Source organism: Syngnathus typhle, linkage group LG22, assembly GCF_033458585.1.
Source record: "Syngnathus typhle isolate RoL2023-S1 ecotype Sweden linkage group LG22, RoL_Styp_1.0, whole genome shotgun sequence".
Classification (NCBI taxonomy): domain Eukaryota; kingdom Metazoa; phylum Chordata; class Actinopteri; order Syngnathiformes; family Syngnathidae; genus Syngnathus; species Syngnathus typhle.
This window is the reverse complement of record NC_083759.1, coordinates 5,988,330-6,007,072: the sequence shown is the minus strand read 5'-3', so window position 1 is coordinate 6,007,072 and position 18,743 is coordinate 5,988,330. Positions and strand designations below refer to the sequence as shown.

General features: G+C 43.7%; 1 protein-coding gene across 2 annotated transcripts; it reads left to right on the top strand.

The window, feature by feature from the left end:
- Positions 1-2,474: 2,474 nt before the first annotated feature.
- Positions 2,475-17,553, top strand: slc24a4b (solute carrier family 24 member 4b). Of its 2 annotated transcripts, none has more exons than XM_061270768.1 (17): positions 2,475-3,119; positions 5,804-5,911; positions 9,035-9,111; positions 10,585-10,659; positions 10,750-10,834; positions 10,913-11,016; positions 11,104-11,178; positions 11,276-11,301; positions 11,593-11,646; positions 12,666-12,811; positions 13,626-13,795; positions 13,863-13,998; positions 14,072-14,238; positions 14,313-14,427; positions 14,507-14,619; positions 14,722-14,787; positions 15,170-17,553. In XM_061270768.1, exons 1-17 carry the CDS (start codon positions 2,957-2,959, stop codon positions 15,317-15,319), a joined length of 1,830 nt encoding a protein of 609 aa, XP_061126752.1. In that variant the 5' UTR covers positions 2,475-2,956; the 3' UTR covers positions 15,320-17,553. The 2 variants fall into 2 exon arrangements, with proteins under 2 accessions (XP_061126752.1, XP_061126750.1); XM_061270766.1 differs by having other exon boundaries at positions 13,857-13,998.
- Positions 17,554-18,743: the final 1,190 nt, after the last annotated feature.

Here is an 18,743-nt window from a genome sequence, read left to right as displayed (position 1 = left end):
AACTCAAGGCCCGGGGGCCAGATATGGCCCGCCGCATCATTTTATGGGTCCCGTGAAAACAAATTGTCCATCAAATTCGTGTGTCATTACTAGAATTGCAAATTGTCTTCACTTTTAAAAATATATATATCTTTTTTTTTAATATTTAACCAGTTTTTACTCGTCTGATTTGAAAACGAGTTATTTGTCAGTTTGTTTTGTAGCTTTGACTGTATATAATATGAGGTGCTCATACATTTATTTGGGTTGACAGTCATAATGGCCCTCCGATAGAAGCTATGACTCCAATGCGGCCCATGAAAAAAAAGAGTTTGACACCCCTGTTTTAGAGGATCAATTAAATTAGATTGAATTTTTTTAACAATATATAAATATATTAAGAAATAGTACAGAAAGCCCACTTAAATGGGATCTTTGACGTCTATATCCGTCAATGGCAGTGAACGAGTTAAAAAAAAAAAAAAGATCGGAACTTTTCATGAAATGTAAGTGAATCATCACCATGGATTTGGAATACGAAAATAGCACTAGGTCTCATGGCAATTGTTGCGCACAACTCACACAGTCGACACGCAATGTGGAAATACAACTCATGCTTGGCACTTAAACCAAGCAACACATTTACACCGATTTACCACTTCCTTTTTCTACATGAACCAATGTTGAAACGCTAAAATCGGGGTAAGTTAGCGTCCACTCGGAAGGTGCAAGAAAGCAAAGGAAGCTTCGTGTTTGATCAAAGAGGCGAGTGTAAAGTCGTGGCTAAATCTCTGTAAGCGGGCCCTGGCATTGGCTCCCAATTGCCTGCCTGCCTGCCTTGCCTGCTGTGTGGGCAAAGGCCTGGAAGGGATTTAATCTCATGGCTTGGATGGAGTCACACATGTTGTTGGGCATTTGGGTGTATACAGTACACGCATGCAGAAGGATAAAGGCAAGACTTGCTGAGACATCAAAAAAAAAAAAAAAATAGCCCAATGCGAAGCCGTGCTTAATAGCAGCCGTCACAGAATGTCTCGTATGCTTCTTGGAGATGCTTTGTGAGGTTATTTTTTTTCTATTTGGAGGTCTGCCTGATACCATCCTGACAGGGCCGGTCTCGAGCTTATGTAATCTTTTCGTCTGCAGGAGATTGCACTGCACAGACTTTTTACCTTTATTGCCGCAGTTTTTTTTTTTTTTTTTAAGGGGGCAGCAGCAGCGAAAGTGGCAGAGTTGATATTATCGAGTGACCCAAACTAGATTTCTTTTTGTTCTTTTATATTTTTATTTGTTATTATATTCTTGACTGTTTCTTTTGAGTTATTGCAAAGCGTCCTTCGCTGTAGATTGGGAGAGACTAATGGATCGCTCGTCCATAGATTGAGGAGGGGGTGTCATACTTTCTTTCCCCCAGGGCACTGACAACTAGTGCTATGCCAATGGAGGAAGAAATTACCGTCTGGTGGTTGGCTGAGGATCTCTGACCGACACATTATTGAGCCTGATATCAAAAATGCGGAGAGCAGGTGACTTGAAGGCCATTTATTTAGTTATTGGTAGATGAAGTCAAGACCTAAGAATTATTGGCTTTGATTTCATAACACCGTATTGAACATTTTGCTAGTCACATGCAGCGGCGACTGTGTAAGTAGGTGGGAGTAGATTCAGTCATAAATAAATAAATAAATCAAGTAATAAATAAATATAGTATTAAACAAACAAACAAACAAACAAAATAAATAAATAAATAAATAAATAAATAAATAAATAAATAAATAAATAAATAAATAAATAAATAAATAAATAAATAAATAAATCAAATCGAATAAATTGGTTCACTTCGAATTCTATAATTTGGTATTGGCAAATTTATGCATAATATTTGTTCTCAGAGATATGTGACACAATTTGTTGGCTATAATAATAATAATAATAATAAATATATGAATATTCATAAATAAATAATCATAAATAAATAAATAAATCAAGTAATAAATAAATATAGTATTAAATAAATAAACAAACAAACAAATAAATAAATAAATAAATAAATAAATAAATAAATAAATAAATAAATAAATAAATAAATAAATAAATAAATAAATAAATAAAATGGAATAAATAAATAAATAAAATGGAATAAATTGGTTCACTTCGAATTCTATAATTTGGTATTGGCAAATTTATGCATAATATTTGTTCTCAGAGATATGTGACACAACTCATTGACTATTTGGTTTCATGACACAGAATGATTTGCACGAATCGTCGTCGTCGTTGATTACTGGGTGCAAAATAACGTGACAACTGATTGACGAGTTGTTGTCAATATAGTGGCCAATGGAGGAGCTGCACTGTCTCATTGAGATTGGTTGGGGGGGGAGGATGAAGGTCGGCCGGGTAGGAGGAGGAGGGCAGTGCTATGGGGAGGAATCCATGAGGAGGGAGGAGTTTTACTCTGCTGCACGGCCACGATCGCTGCCAGAATGTGACAATTAACCTCCACGCACGCTCACGCACGCCACGCACGCTCACGCTCAGAGCATCAGGCGCAGGTGCGACTCGCTCTCCACGCAGCTGAGCGACGCTCTGTTGATGACGGGACGTTGATGCCTTTGGAGGCAAAAACGTCAAGCTCCCGCGAGGAGAAGAGAGGATAGCGTTTTTTTTCTCTCTTTTTTTTTTTGCTGTTTAGTATGTTTTTTTTGGTTTAACCTTACCCCCTTCGCCACTCCACGGGACAACATGCACGCCGGAGTGCATGGGAGCCTGCACGCTTTTCTTATTCTCTCACCAAATTGAATCGTAGTGCAACTGGAATGAAGACCGCATCTCAGCTTGGGTTCCTTGTGAAATAATAATAGAAAAAAGAATCATAATAATAACGGCGCTTTTCTGCAGCGAATTTCAAGGACGGCGACCAATAAAATAAATAAATTAGGGCAATAAAAGTGGCCGAGGAGAGACGGAAGGAACCATGGAGCGGGACGACACCGTGAAGGCGCCTAAAAAGAAGAAGAGCATCATGGCGAAGATGTTTAAAGTTCGCAAGAGGAGAGAGATGCTGTTTGTACAGGTGTGCTTCATCTGCAGTGCTCTCTTAGTAGCGTGGACCATGTCTGCGCTGTTGACCAAAACAGGTGAGTACGTGGATGACGCTCACCCACGAAATAACACACGATATCTGCATTACAATCACGCATTGCAACAATGTGATTATCAAGCGGCGATATCAAGGGCACGTGAATGCAACGTCGGTGCATTTCACCTCATATTTGCTGTTCTACTAAAACTACAGATCGTGGGCTATACGTGATCATTGAACTCCACGACCAGAGAGAGCGTCATACGATGTGGCTTCGTATTGCCGCAGTGTGCGCGCCGTAGCAGCTGCACATTTTTAACTTGGAGAGAAAGGCGCGCTCGCCTCATGCACAAACACACACACACACACACGACGGCACCGGGAATGTGTTTGATTTGTCGTTTTTTTTTTGCAGCACGATCCACTGTAGCTGTGCACCATAGTCACCCCCCCCCCCCCCCCACACACACACACACAAATCATGCATGATGATTGAGTAATAATTTAGTTTTTTTGTTGTTGTGTAATTTAGAAGAGCAGTCATGTGTGCTGCGTGTGATTTCCCCCACGCATCCCTCACTCTCCAAACATGCCCCCCCCCCTCTCCTCATGTCAAAAGTCTTCCCTTTAGGCTTGCGCAAACAGTGACATGCAGAGCATCCCAAACGCAGCATCACAGCCGTTATGCAATCCAACCACAAACCTTGGATTTTTTTGGTTTGAGTATTCCACAAAAAACAGGAAACGGAGGTAAACTGGTGGTGTACATTGTCATTTGACAATGTGTCATATGCTCGCATGGCAAGATGTGACCAGATTTTGCAAGGGGGAAAAAAATGGACATAAATATAATTGGAGATTTCGAATACAATCGAGCCTTGCAAATTTTGAGGTCAATTCTTTTGGGAATTTAAACTGTTTGGTGAAAAACACATTCTCGCTGGACTAACTTTTGTTAACCATTTTATTCAATTTTTATTCTGGTAATCTATAAATTGCCTACACTTTTTTTTTTAAATCATGCAAACATAGTAGAGCCCATCTTTGCTCATGAGACAATGACAGAAGATAATAGTGAAAATCTGCAAATTACATACTGTACAATATATGCCCCACATGACTACTTTGGTCCAAATGGAGCTCTTCATCTCATTGGAGCACCAAGATTCGACCAGATGGCACCAAACTTGTCCATCATACAACAATGACCACATTTCCGCTTCTAAATCCAAGAGTTGGTAAAATAAGATGTATTTCTATGACATTATTTTATTGCTTAAGAACTCCCTTCCCTCAAATGTGACCCACAGCTGTCATCTGGCAGCGACCCCATCTCAAATGTATCGAATTTTTGTCACTGCTGTCACTAATGTAGTCCACACACACATGCTTAGAGTGCTTCTCACATTAAGCTCTTTTTTTTTTTTTTTTTTTACCCTGTCGTGGGATCTGTCCATCTGCACCCACTTAGTTGTCTCCAATGAGGGCTGCAGATAGCATCAGCAAATTTGCCTAGTTGTACAGTAGATCGCCGAGATTCACCGGGAGTTTCATTAATAACATAAAAAAAAAAACAAGAGGCTTAAATGATTACTCTGCAATGATATCATACATGCGAGTGCAAAGCTCTCATCTCCAAAAGGCAGACTTTTTTTTTTTCTTTTTTTGCTAGCTGAAGTGGGTTTCTCCCTATATGTATACACGTGCATTGCTAATGCCTTGCTTTAGTCAAGCATGCCCAACTTATGCTGTCACAGCCATACCGGAACTATTTCAAAGAAGCCTCGTGAATTATCCGTCCGTAGTTCCACAATAACAGAACATGAGAAATCCCCCTCTAAACTCATTAGACCTGCCATAATCAGATGTAATTGAATAGATTTTTCAGACAAAGGGGCGGAGTCAAGGCGGATGGCGAACAAGAAAGTGTCAAAACTTGTTTGACTGAGTCTGATTCATAGCGGCGTGTTGATTTTCCAAATAGTCCAGATGGATGAGATTTGCACCTCTCCTGGGTCAGAGACGTGACATGCCATCATGCATGCTGATCCTTAAAGTGGATGTGATGGACGAAGCTTTTTAAGAATCAGTTCAGGGCTTGCACAGTTTGAGTGTTTGTGTCTTTTTTTTTTTTTGGTCAGGCTACAGAAGCCGAACGTGTTCACAGCCCAGCAAGATTGATGGACGCATGTTTGTCCTTGCTTCTTTCCCCCTGCTGGGTTGATTGAACAGAGCTGGAGGATGTCCTCGGCAACGGACCGAACCGGCACGACACCGCTGTAGCCTAGCATGCTCGGTTTCTTGGCTACGCATGCTAATATTTGCTTATTTAACTCTGTTTTGCCATCAGCGTGTCCTTCACATGGTTAAAAGCACCGGTTATAAGCGTGTCATGTGAGTGGACTTTCACAACCACAATCTGCGTGACCTCACAAGCAGAAGTCGGGCTGACTGACTGCTCGGTGGCCCGATTTGCACGCTCTTGCGCGGCAGTAATTAGGCGCTTGCGTCACCCTGATCGACTCATCGTTTCGCACACAAAAAAAAAACCTGTTTTATCATCTTGCCCGAGGCCTTGTGTCATTTGCGTGGCTACATATTTGGGGGGGAAAAAAGAAAACACATCTGGGCTGACTTGTATAATTTTTATTATTATTTTTACATAAGATATGTTTGGCCTCATTACAGAGGCTTAAGAGTTTGATAAAAATAAAAAAAAAATTGATGTCTTCTCTGCAGGACACGGGATGCTAATGGAGGACCGTCCAGTCTCAGAGCGCTGGGGCAGGCGGCTAATGGCGTCATCATCCCAAAATGAAACCGAGCCCATGAACTGCTCAGCACCAGGTAAAGCGGCCAATTGTCTTTGTTTTGAAAAGGCCCGGTCTTGTTGTCATGCCGCTTTTAGCCCGAACAAGCGCACGACTCTTCAAAAGAAAACTAACGGTGCTGCCTGATCACTAGCAGCACCCCTTGAGAGCCAAATAAGCAAAAATGAATGTTTGTTTCCTCTGAATTGTTCAAAAATATAAATTGCGTGCAAATTGTGATGAGGGATTTCCGTATATGGAGCCAAGCTCTTAAATGAAGAAAAAAAAAAAAAAAAGAATCACAAAATAGCACTAATTTTGTGTATGGCGGTTGATGTTCCATTTTGGAAGACATCACAATGATTCATTACGGCCTGCGGCGGTTCTTCCAGACTTAATCGTTTAAAGAGTCTTTTCGAGCAACATCAAGTCGTTCTTTATCCAAATGGGGTGCATGTCACTTTCAGAATTTGTTTTGTTTGCGTTTTATACAGAAGGCAGGTCAGCCTGGCGCAGATAATTTAAAGTGCCACAAGATGCTCAGTGGGGCCGGAAATGTATTATTATTTATTCTTATTAGAATTATTAAAATGAAACCCAATTATTAAACACAGCCCGCCCCTATTTTACAACACTAATAAAACATGTGACTGTTCTTTGTTGCGACGTAAAAGTAGGCGCCGGCTAAATTAATGACTGGAACACAATCCTGGAAAATTTCTTCAAAAGAAGCGTAATCCTTAAAGATTACCATTCCTTCCCCCCCTCCCTTTTTTATAAAAAGTCCCCTGGTGCACCAGACTGAACTTTACGCTCCGCTCATTAACTTGAAAAACTTTCAAACCCGCCTCCCAAATCCGTCGCACCGCTCTGCTTTGTGCGAGTCAGTCATATGACTCGTATCATTTCAGAAATAATCGTGCGTCGCTTTGTCGCAAAACCGATTGGTTTGTTCTGACCGCTTGTGGAGCACATGATTCACTCCGATTGTTCTAGCAATTTATCGTTCCTGCTAGCAACACTCTAACATCTCCAACACACTTTTTGTTGGGGTTATCTTCCTTCTGTGCTCGGTGTCGCAAATGAGTTGCGCAATCCCAAAAAAACATGTCCACTCTACAATGGACCAAGTGCCAGGTGGAAATGGACAGTGAAGGATCACTTGATTGATTGATTGCTGTAAAGCAGTATATCATGTTAGTTTAACAATTATGACATTTCGAAATAGAGACGCCATCAAGTGTCATGCTTGGTTGCAACCAGCAGAGGCGCTGTTTTGGGTCAAAAGAACATCAGCAATAGGGTCATCATTGTTTTCTTCTCATTATGACACTTGCCTGGAAGCCGGAGTTCAGAACATTCATCCCTTGCATAAACTCGGTGTGGCTCGCATAACAAAGAGCGCTCTGAAGCAGAACTATTTTGGGAGTGTTACAAAAAATGAAGAATCACATGCATATGAGAATATTGCGCGCTAGCAGCAGCTGATTATCTAATTGGACATTAATGACGCGGAAGAATCGACATTTTGTAATCTCTCGGGTGTTGCTGCGTTCTGGTACGCTTATCCGGACGCGGCAGTCCGAAACATTGCACGCTTTACGGAGTTGCCTTGTGTAGTGGATACAAAGGACTTGAGCGAGAAAAGACATCACGAGAGGCTTCTATTATGTAACGCGCCTCTCCGTTGTCTGCTATATTACAAGATTTGGAACAAATGAGCGCCCGTGGCTGCTTTGCTTTGTCTTTGTCTCATCACACTGAGAGCGGCGTTTCGAATTGTGACAACGTTTGACATTTTGATAGAATGTGAAAACTGGTGACATTTTACCACTTGTCTCCCATTAGCTTAACTTTTTTTTTTTTTTAAGACTAAATAAAAACAATTAGTCCAAGCTAGCCTCAAGGGGGGAAAAAAGTAATTTTGAGGAACAAGTGAAGAACAATGACGTCCTTAGCATAAAATCCGCAAACCGTGTGGTTGTCTAGCTGATAAAAGGAGCCACTGGAAAAAAAAAAAGTTATTTCTTGCATAAGCAGCCCAGAAGGATGTCCAAATAGAGAATGTGAGTTTATTTTTAGATTTGTAGCTTCACAAGGTGACTTTGGGATCTTTTTTGTCCTTCTGGCCTCTCCATTGTTTTTAAATATCATAAACACCAGTATTGAGGTTATTAGTGCTTCCAAATTATTTAATTTAATTTAATTATTGTGTGCAGGACTAAGTACATATAATTTAAAACTCTGAAGGTGTTATTTTCCTCAGCAAAGTGACCTGACTGTCCAATGTCAGTGTGGACCTATTTAAAGGCGTCATTTGAGATGTGTCATGAAAGTTGTCCTGGTCCTCTCATGCTCGTCCGTCCTTGAGTTGCGGAGAAAAAAAACAAAAACCAGCAACGTGTTTGTGTCCGAGCGAGAGGTGTCCAGTCAGGTGTCAATGCGACCCGGGAGGTGACCACTGCTGACCTTAAAACACAATTATCGACATGCTGTTTTGGTTCTACAGGAAAGAAAATGTGTTTTATTTCATGGGCACGTTCAGTCATGTGTGCACACATCACAGAATACAAAATATATATCCACAGTGAGGTTAGAACAGATGCAAGTCTCAGGTGAGCCCCTGTTCCACTTCATGAGTCCATATGTGACCACAGCCCAAAACGTGCCTTTATTTACTTTATTTCATCATCACAACACCGAAACAATTTGCGTCGCATTTGCTTATTAGCGTGAAGTCGCTGCGGTATGTATGTGTAAGCGGGCGTAACGGAGCAAACAGCCGGCACCTCTCACAGATGCTGCACGCGTCCCAGAAGAGAGCAAGCCCATTTCTGTCAGCCACCAGGTCAACTCACATGAGCTTGCATGATGGATGAAGCTTCACCCTGGGTTTTTTTTTTTTTTTTTTTGATCATTGCAAACACTGTGGAACCTCCAAAAGTTGTAAAATTCCGAAAGCTAAATTCATCATTGTGGTCTAAGATGGTGGTGAGGTCATGAAGGCCGTTCACAAGGTCATACAGCTAGTTTGGGGAGTGGCGGGAAAAGGGAGGAAGAGGAGCAGGGTGATGATGATGATGATGATGATGGAGGAGGCGGACACGCTGTGCCTCGCTGTCACGCCGCATGTTGACTGTGACATTTCCTCTCTCTCCAGCAATCCACGAGTTCCCCGAAGACCTTTTCACCAACGATGAACGAAAGAGCGGCGCCGTCCTTCTGCACATTACGGCGGTAAGAGACGCCATCTTTTGAACTTCCATTTTGCGCCTGCTTCCGGCACAGCAAAAACTTTATCATGAGAAAAACTCATTTTATGAAACGGTTGGAGGTTTTCCTATCAAGTGATGAGACCAATAATTTAATTGATTCTCCCCCCAGAGATATGTCTGTTGGAATCATTTTTGGCAAACCAGCACTTGCAGCAGTCAAGTCCAAGCCACTGATGCAGGCCATAAATCGTACACGCCGCTAATGTACAGCGTGCGAGCTAGCGAGAGCTATCAAATATTAATTTTACATTCCGCAGTGTTGGATATGAAGTCATCCTAAATATCCATTAACTATTTAAAGCAATTCTCATGATGATGATCACATTGAGATGAATATAAAGATGACTCCTGTCATGTACCATATTTGGAGTGTAATACGGTTTCTATTTTAATAGATGGATAAAAAGTGTGACTGTCTCACAGCAGTCCTCAAAACCAAATAAATTCCCCGATAGTGTCGATAGGGAAATAACGTGCCTCTTATTTCAATTTCCTCACAAATTGACTTTGTCCCATTTATTTGTATGCATCGTAACAGGTGGATACACTGGTTAATTGTATCCTGCGCCATCTAGCGGTGATAGATTGAGATGTTCTGTTTTTTTTAAAATTATAAATCCCTGGCATAGATAGATGACTTTTATTGGAGATTAATAATTTCGGAGCAAGTGCGTGCACAGTAATTGGGATTTTCTAGGAAATAGCATGACTGTGTAGGCGTCACTATCTTTTGAACTTTTATACACTCAGCCTTGACTACAATCAAAGCGTGTTTTCGGCTGCAGCGGAGGAGTAATATAATAATGTTGCTACCTCGCACTAATGGCACTTAACCAGTCAAGCGGAGGCGTAAAGTCCCGTTAGTGCAGTGAAAACACAGATGGGCTCTGATAGTCAAAATAAAAGCAAGCAGTTGTGCAGGTTAGTCTGAAAAATCCCTAACATTGAAAACTGCAATATTTAAATGCATTGTGTCATCCTCTTCAACTACGTGTCTGACTTCACTGTTCATTATTAAAAGATGATTTTCAAGATGGCGCTGCAGTGCGCCATCCTTTGCTTCCACTCACCTCCGTTGACATAACTCGAGTTTATCTTGTCAGCTCTGCTGCCCCCTGTGGATAGCATAGAGCATAGCAGCTAGCACAAACTGCATGGGCTCTCCTCTCACACCTGATCAATAATTTATATATTAGACTTGGGCTACGAAAATAGGCCGCTTGCGTGCTTCCCTACCAAAGCCTCCTGGGAGCGCGAGCACGAAACATTCCCTTCGGGGCCCTTACTTTGCAAAAAGGGGGAGCTCATTTTGAATGGGATGCAAATTATGAATTCAAGGTTGTCCTCCATCTTTGATTTATGTGGCGCCTGTCATGTTTTTAACCTCAAGGCCTTGTGTAAGATATGTGGATGTCCTTCATTTTAATGAACGCAGGCCATCTACATGTTCCTGGCCCTCGCCATCACGTGCGATGAATACTTTGTGACGTCACTGGAGAAGATATGCGAGGTACTTTAGGGGCGACTCAAAAGGGTTTGGTTGGAGGCTGCCATTTTGTTTTCTTTTTGTCACGTGACGCTTTGTGCTCCATTCGTGCAGAAACTACATCTGAGTGAAGACGTTGCCGGCGCCACCTTCATGGCAGCTGGCAGCTCTGCGCCTGAGCTTTTTGCCTCCGTCATCGGTAGCCGCGCGCAGCCCACTAACCCAGATGGTCAGTGTCCGGGACGATTCTGATTGGCTGCCGCCTCCTTGGGTGCAGGTGTCTTCATCACTCACGGCGACGTGGGGGTGGGGACCATCGTGGGCTCGGCCGTCTTCAACATCCTTTGCATCATCGGCGTCTGCGGCATTTTTGCCGGGCAGGTGCGTGCGTGACAAATGGCTCCTACATGCCGTGTAAAAAAAAAATTAAATAAAATACATACATTTCGTGTTGCATGTATCTTACAGGTGGTGGTGCTGACCTGGTGGCCGGTATTTCGAGATTCCTTTTATTACATCCTGGCTGTCATCGCTCTTATTGCGGTAAGTCGGACTCGGCAATATCATGATCACATGACAACTTTTAATGTGCTGTTCTCCCCCCCCCCCCTCCCCCCTCCAATTTCTTGGCACGTTCTAGTTCATCTATGACGAGAAGATTGTGTGGTGAGTCAAACGCTTCATCCACTTTTTCTTCATTGACAAAGAGCAAGAGAAAAACCCAATTGGTGTTATGAATGCCTCCAAATATTTGCTATTTGATTTGGTGGAAGATAATTTGAGAAAGAATAATTGGTGGAAGGTTAGGGCAGTTGTGTCCCGATTCATTATCTATTAATTGCGTATTTCCGTCTGACTCGGCCTCAGCAGTTTCCAAAAAAGCTTATTATTATTCATGACTTGAACTTTGTCTTTTTATTCCTATCTTATCGCCAAATCCTTTTTTTTTTTTTTTAGGTGGGAGAGTTTAGTGCTGGTGGTCATGTATGTGGGATACATTCTGATCATGAAGTAAGTGCTTTGCTACAAAGCAACTTTTCATTTCATCCCCTTTTTTTTTAAAATTTTTCTTGCTTCTCACCTCTAATTCAATGCGTGTGTGTGGTCCCACCACATGACAGCATGTCACGGTCATGGCGTGTGCGTCTGCATGTCTGGCTGCAGCTGGTAATCTGCCTTGCACTCTCAGCAGCGGCTGGCTCGCTCTTTCTGGCTCCCACCACAGGCTTAATCCCCCCCGCAGCCCTAAAGAGCACCGGCTTAACCGGATCACTCCTCTCTCCTTCCTCATTCTGCAGGCAAGACACAATTTAGTGAGGGGATGCTGTCATATGGTGGTAAACCCCCCCCACCCCCTCCCCCCACCTTTCCCAAAATGTTGTTCCTGTCGAAATGGAGGTTGCTTCGAGGTGTTTCCTCTTCACTCCGAAGCAGAAAGAAACGGCTAAAGGCAAACTTTTTTTTTTTTTTTTTTTTCCTTCAGGGGGTGCGGGCGTGACACATACGCACACACACCAATTAAAAAAAATCGGCACGTGCAATGTTGCGTAGGGTGTCACATCATATTTAAATAAAATGATAATAATAAGGGGAAACTTGGGCCTTGTGTTGAAAGAGCTTCACACAACGACGCAGTGAGCCCTTTCGTTCGAATGACCATAGAAAGAAAATGATGTTGTCAAACCAAAGCCAAATGGATTCCCATTGCTTCATCAACCTTTTGGAGAACAGCGTGTTCTGTTGAGTCCAAACAACAGAGCAGCTTTTGTGCTGCCGTGTTCTTAGACATTTCAGATTTCTTTAAATGCAAAAGCAAAAGAATTCTTTTGACCGAACGCTGTGTAGCCAATTTCAGGCCAATTTGTGTGCATTGTGATGCATGTTATCCTGGGAAGTAGGTCATGCTATGGATGTTAGCAGCGGAGATGTTTTTTTTTTTCTTCTTTTTAGCTCATGAATATATTTCAAACAAGTCTTTGATCTCTATTGAGTTCTCGCCACTGACCTATCCTTGTGCATCTCCTCGCTAGATTCAACTCCAGCATGCAGGCTTTCTTCATGGGCAGCTCCAAGAAAAACGTGGCCAACGGTAACGCGGCTACCAGCAGCGAGATGGAGGACGGTAATGCGCCTTATTATTACGACGACGACCCGATGGTGCCCTTACTGGCAGCAGGTAAGGCTAACCAGACAGGCTGGGGCAACAAGAAGTGGCCCGTGTGGCTTTTAATCCCCCCCCCTTCTGTTCCGCTTGACAATTGCGTCATCCAATTCATGCTCTCTGCTGGTGCTTAATTCTCTCCAATGATTGGCAAACTTCCAGTCCTGTGATCCCGACGAACCGTGTCACATTAACCGTTACTAATATACCGTCTCTGAATGACCCATGGCCCGTATCATTTTTTTCTTCTTCTTCAGTGTTTAAGCGTTTATTCAATTAGATGCGACTAAGGCTGGCGTGAGCGCAACTATGGAAGCGCGAAATGGGAATTCTCCCTGAAGTCGTAGCGTGGGGAAGACAAAGGTAACTTTTGTATCACGGCTGCCAAAGCGATTGGAACGTCCAATCGCCTGCCACGTGGAGGTTAACTTCTTTTTACACTTGCAGGACACTTAAAATGTTTTTTAAAAGCAAGACATGAAGTCATTTGAAAGTTTTCACAATACAGATTTTTTTTTTTTGGAGCCACTTAGTCTGAGTGTTGTTACTGACCGATGGTTCTTTCTAACCCGCCGCCTGTCTGTTTAGCCTTACTAAACTCGCTCTCGCTTGTTGTGCTGCCGTTGTGCCACCGTGTTTGTCGCTTAACACTTTTTTTCTGCTTCTTCTCCCCACTGGAGTGGTAATGATTTTTTAATATATGCGCCTTCTTGCATGTATTAGTCTAAATTAGACTAATAAGGGCAACGTTATTAAAAAGAAAAACTATTGGTTGATGCGGGGGTGCGGAGTCCGACGTTTTCTCAATTGACGTTGTCCGTGTTATTAGTGAAGCCCACCAAAGCTTACAGCCGTGGCTCGGTGGTGATGGTGGACGAGATCATGCACGCCAGCCCGTCCAAGTTGAGCTTCCCCGAAGCGGGCCTGCGGATCATGATCACCAGCCACTTTGCACCCAAGACACGCCTGCGCATGGCCAGCCGCCTCATCATCACTGAGGTACGCTTGCGGAATTGCCGCACCGGCGTGTGCTCGGGATTTAGAGTCTCTTTTGTGAAAGCGCCAGAAGTTGGTCCAAGCGGCGAACGGCGTGGAGACGCAAGTGATCGACGGCAAGATGGAGATTGAGAACGGGAACGTGCCGGAGGACAAAGCCACCGAGGAAGATGAGGAGAGCGGCATTTCCCCGTTTCATCTTCCCAGTAGGCGACTGACCATGATTGCGCTCCAGAGGAATGCAACGAGGACCGAAATGAACGTTTGCGTTGTGTACAGAGGGATGCGGCAACACTATCAAGTGGCTCATCTCATGGCCGCTGCTCCTGTTGTTGTTCTTCACCGTCCCAAACTGTGGAAAGCCGCGCTGGGAGAGATGCTTCATGCTCTCCTTTATCCTCTCAACCGTCTGGATTGCAGTCTTCTCCTACGTGATGGTCTGGATGGTAGGTTTTGCAGCGCTGTACTTTTGTAAATCAAACTCAAAAAAACCCCACACGGGATCCATTTTGTATTGCAGGTGACGATAATCGGCTACACTCTTGGAATCCCTGACGTCATCATGGGTATCACCTTCCTGGCAGCGGGTACCAGCGTCCCTGACTGCATTGCCAGTCTCATCGTGGCGCGCCAAGGTGGTCCCGTCCTCCTGCTCGCTTGTCCCCTTCCATCTGTACTGAGACTTGGCCAGACAAAGCGTGTCGTGTATTTCAGGCTTGGGAGACATGGCCGTGTCCAACACTATTGGAAGCAACGTTTTTGACATCCTAGTAGGCCTGGGCGTCCCTTGGGCAATCCAAACCATGTGTGTGGACTACGGCTCGGAGGTGATGCTTGACCCCCACCTTTCTGTTTTGTACCCCTCAACTCCACTTGCTGACTCGTAACACAATTGCGCTAAAGTGAGCCGATGATTCTGTCTGTGGCAGGTGATGATCAACAGTCGAGGACTTGTGTATTCCGTCGTGCTTTTGCTGGGATCGGTGGCCCTCACGGTGAGCTCTTGACTTAAGTATGAAATGCTGCTGCCATTTTGAGAAAAAAAAGGGGCGAGTCGATCAATAGGCAACAAACTTGTTTTTGTAACATTCGGTACGCTTCGCTTGCGACTCTGAACAGTATTGTTGACGTCGTCTTGAAGCACCCGTTACCGTGGCGACGCCAGAAACGAACGTCTTCCTCGTTAAAAAGCCCGTGCGCCGTCGAAATGAGTGATTTGGAAATCCCCTTATTACACTGTGATGTGTAATCGGGACAAAATTGGCACGTCACACAATAAAGGATAATCACGCGGGATTAATTTTCAGGCGTCCAATAATCTGCTGCTGCCAACTGTCATTGGGGCGGGGTCACTGACTTGTTTTGCACCCCGAACAGGTGCTGGGGATTCACCTGAACAAGTGGCGACTGGATCTGAAGCTGGGCGTGTACGTTCTGGTCCTGTACGCCGTCTTCCTGTGCTTCTCGGTCATGATCGAATACAACGTGTTCACTTTTGTCAACGTGCCCATGTGCTTTGACGATTGACATTCGCCACGTAACAGCAGCAGCAGCAGCAGCAGAAGCCAGACACCAAAAAATCCTCACAGCCCCCTCAAAGTCCCACCCTTCCTTCTAATAATACTGGACCTATCACTTTGAGTCTGTTTAGTCCCAAGTGTGTCCACGGGGTGGCGCGCTTGAGTCATTGTGCATCTTGTCTTCGCTCACACAGTGCCCAGTCCTTGAGGCTCATTTGGAGCCTTGCCTGCTACTGCAGTGCTGTGCTGCTGTCCACCTGTCTACTGTGTCCGTCCATTTAGCATGCCTTTAGCTGTCTCAGGTGGGGGACTCCTGAATCCAATACAGCCCCCCCCCTCCCCATCTTCGCCATGCCGTCACTAGTCATGTTGACAGAATCCTCACAATGGTTTACTGAGAACTCCAGGACCCAAAGAGAAAAGCACACTTTTTTTTTTTGCACCCCCATGGACGAGGGTCTTGTCCTTGGCAGCTCCCCTCCTATGGACACCAACTTGACAGCAAGAACTACAAACTTTGTCCCCGCAACCTTTTCTCACCTAACTTGATGAAAAAAATCAAAACAAACCCATTTCCGGATTGTTTGGGAAGCAACTTTTGAGGTGTTATGCAGCACTGCAACAAAAGTGAACTGTATTTATTTATTTATTTATTGTTTTGTTGCAAAAATCCTTCCATCTTTTGCAAAAGACCGAGGGAGAGCATGTTGCCACGCAAAACAACTTTGTACGCCGACTTGCTGAATAGAGATCCGAAGACCCGCCGCGGGGCAGCACGCTCACTCAGCTCAACCGTCTGTAGACCAGTAAGATGAATTTTTATTTGATTTTCAACTTTTGAGGCAAAGGAACTAGACCACCCCCCTGACCAGTAAAGAGGGGGTGGGGGGCGGTGCCGACAACAGCCACCAGTGATCAGGGACAGCTCTTTGGTAGGGGGCGGGGGGTGGCTACCGTATTGATGAGTTGTATGTAGATACTGCACTTTAACAGCCATCTCATTCTGAATCAACTAGTGCTTCCTTTGGTGTGTGTGTGCGAGTGTGTGAGTGATATACGAATGTGTGTGAATATGATGAGCACACCCGCCTCTTGTCCGCAGTGCATGCTGGGATGTTAAATGCAGTGTTCCCCTTCTCCCTCAAGCACAGCGTAAAGGCCTGCTTGTGTCTGTCAGACATCTCCATGGCAACTGCCTGGTCCAGTTTTACAAAAAAAATAATAATACAAATCGGCAGCTACAATGCAATTTGTTGCAAAATTGCAAGCAATGAGCCGAGCCACAGAGAATTCTGACAATAATTGGAGGGGGGGGGGGGGGGTGATACTCCTGTGCCACACATGGCGGCAGGCACTTGTATATGCAATCTCAATGTCATGATTTGTGTGTGCGTGTGTGTGACGTCAGGCTCCTGCCAGGTCACCATGATGATGTTGTCCGTCCAGTACTCAGTGTGAGCTCACAGGTGTTTTTTGTTTTGTTTTTTTTATTATTATTGTGATTGCTGTTGAACTGAGCCAAAGGATGGACACTATGCTCCCCCCCCCCCCCCCTTTTTTTAATTTTTTTTTTTTTTTTTTTTACACAAAGGGCCAAAAGAAGCAACATGGATCGATGTTTTTTGTTTGGGCTTTGTCACTTTAAGAGGATGAGAGCACTTGGGGGAGAAGCAAAGTTGGACCCCGTCCCCAAAAAATGCTCATCCGTTTCGATGCTGGATGGAGGTGACCACACAGGGCCCATCTGTAGATACACTTTGTCTGGAACCGGCAAAAAATGTTTTTTTTTTTTTTTCTCATTTTCTTCATCTTGAGGCTGCTCTGCGCGGTCCAAGCTTAGTTGCCAGGTTGGAGTTTTTTTTTTCCTTAACTTGCTTTTGTCAGCGAGTCTTTTTTTCTGAAGGAAGAGGGGAAAAAATGATTATTTGATGCAGACTGGATGGGAGTCTGCGTGTGCTCAACTATCACGCATACGTCATGGAAAGGTGACGAAAACACGAAACGTCTCATGTGTATTTCTTTGATTGAATGCGACCTGATGCACTGTGAGCTCAATGTGATGTGGGAGTTGTCAACAATAATAAAAAAAAGTCTATTTAATGTTAGGTACTATTAAAAAAAAATACTGTATAACTTATATGAATGTATCGTCTTGCTATACTGGACATATCCAACCAATGCATTTTATTGTAAAGCAATAATGTGAAGAAAAAAAAATAAAATGGCAAAATCGTTCCTGTACATTTGGCCTCCTGACTTTTTACAAATTCAAGTTGAACGCCATCGATGCAGAAAATATTTATACAAAACTAAATGGAATCTTATCTTGAAAATTTAAAAATACCCAAGTGAGAATAAGCCTGATAATAACAGTTACATAAAACTCTTTTCACCAGCCAGCGTGTAAGATTCACTAAAACCGCCAGGGGGCAATGTTGATACACGAGTCAATTGTTCGTCCTCCTTATTGAGGCAAACCGACACTGCATGGCTTGTGACTATAAAACCGTGACAAAGCTATGGCTGCAAGGGTTTGAACAAATGGGGAAGTGTGTTTGTGTGTGTGTGTGTGTGTTGATGATAAAAGTGTGTATTCTTTTAATGAGAGGTACCCGTTGCATGGGCCTACATGGATGCTGTGCAGCTTCCTAATGGGCACACACTGAAGAGTTCCCTAACAAGCAGCGAGAACCTGCTCCAGTGAACATGGACGCACCCGGACTTTCGTGACCACAACACTGTCATCCCACCAGAACTTGTACATCTCTCCCCTTGACATTTTTTTTTTTTTGCAAGACTGTGCCTGTTGGTTTTTATTTTTTTCCTGCTGCTGCTTGGGCGCGTTGCTGAGCTGAACAGTGATGGATGTTGAACCAACTGGGTTGGTGGTTCCGCTTCGTTGCAATTCTTGTTACATCTAGGAAAAATGGCCGAGTCAGTGCTTTTTTTGTCCCCTCAGCTTGACCGATTGATTGCCCCCGCCCTCCATGCTGAAATCAACAGCCACTTCCTGTTCAGCGATTAAAAACGACAATGTGAGCCAAACAAAATTAATTAGGTTAATGAACAAGTTGTGAACATTTTCTAAAAATCCAATCACATACACAGGACATTTAGTGTGTGTATAAAATTAGATACTTCTCCATCACTTCATCTCCTGGAGCGTTTGAACTTTGGGTGACCTCCCTAAAGTAGCCTTGTGGTGGGGAGGCGTTGGCCATCTTTTAACACTCACATTCACACCTCGGGACATCTTCGACGAGAATAAAGCCAACATGCACTTTTGAGAGGATGCCGGCGTGTGTGACGATAAGCCACGCTTCATCTCCTCCTGCTTAATTATTTGAGTTAGCATGACTGAAATTGTTCCAATTGCAAAGCGATTGAGTAAATTGTTCAATTAGCCAAATAGCTGCTAGTTGTGCAAATAA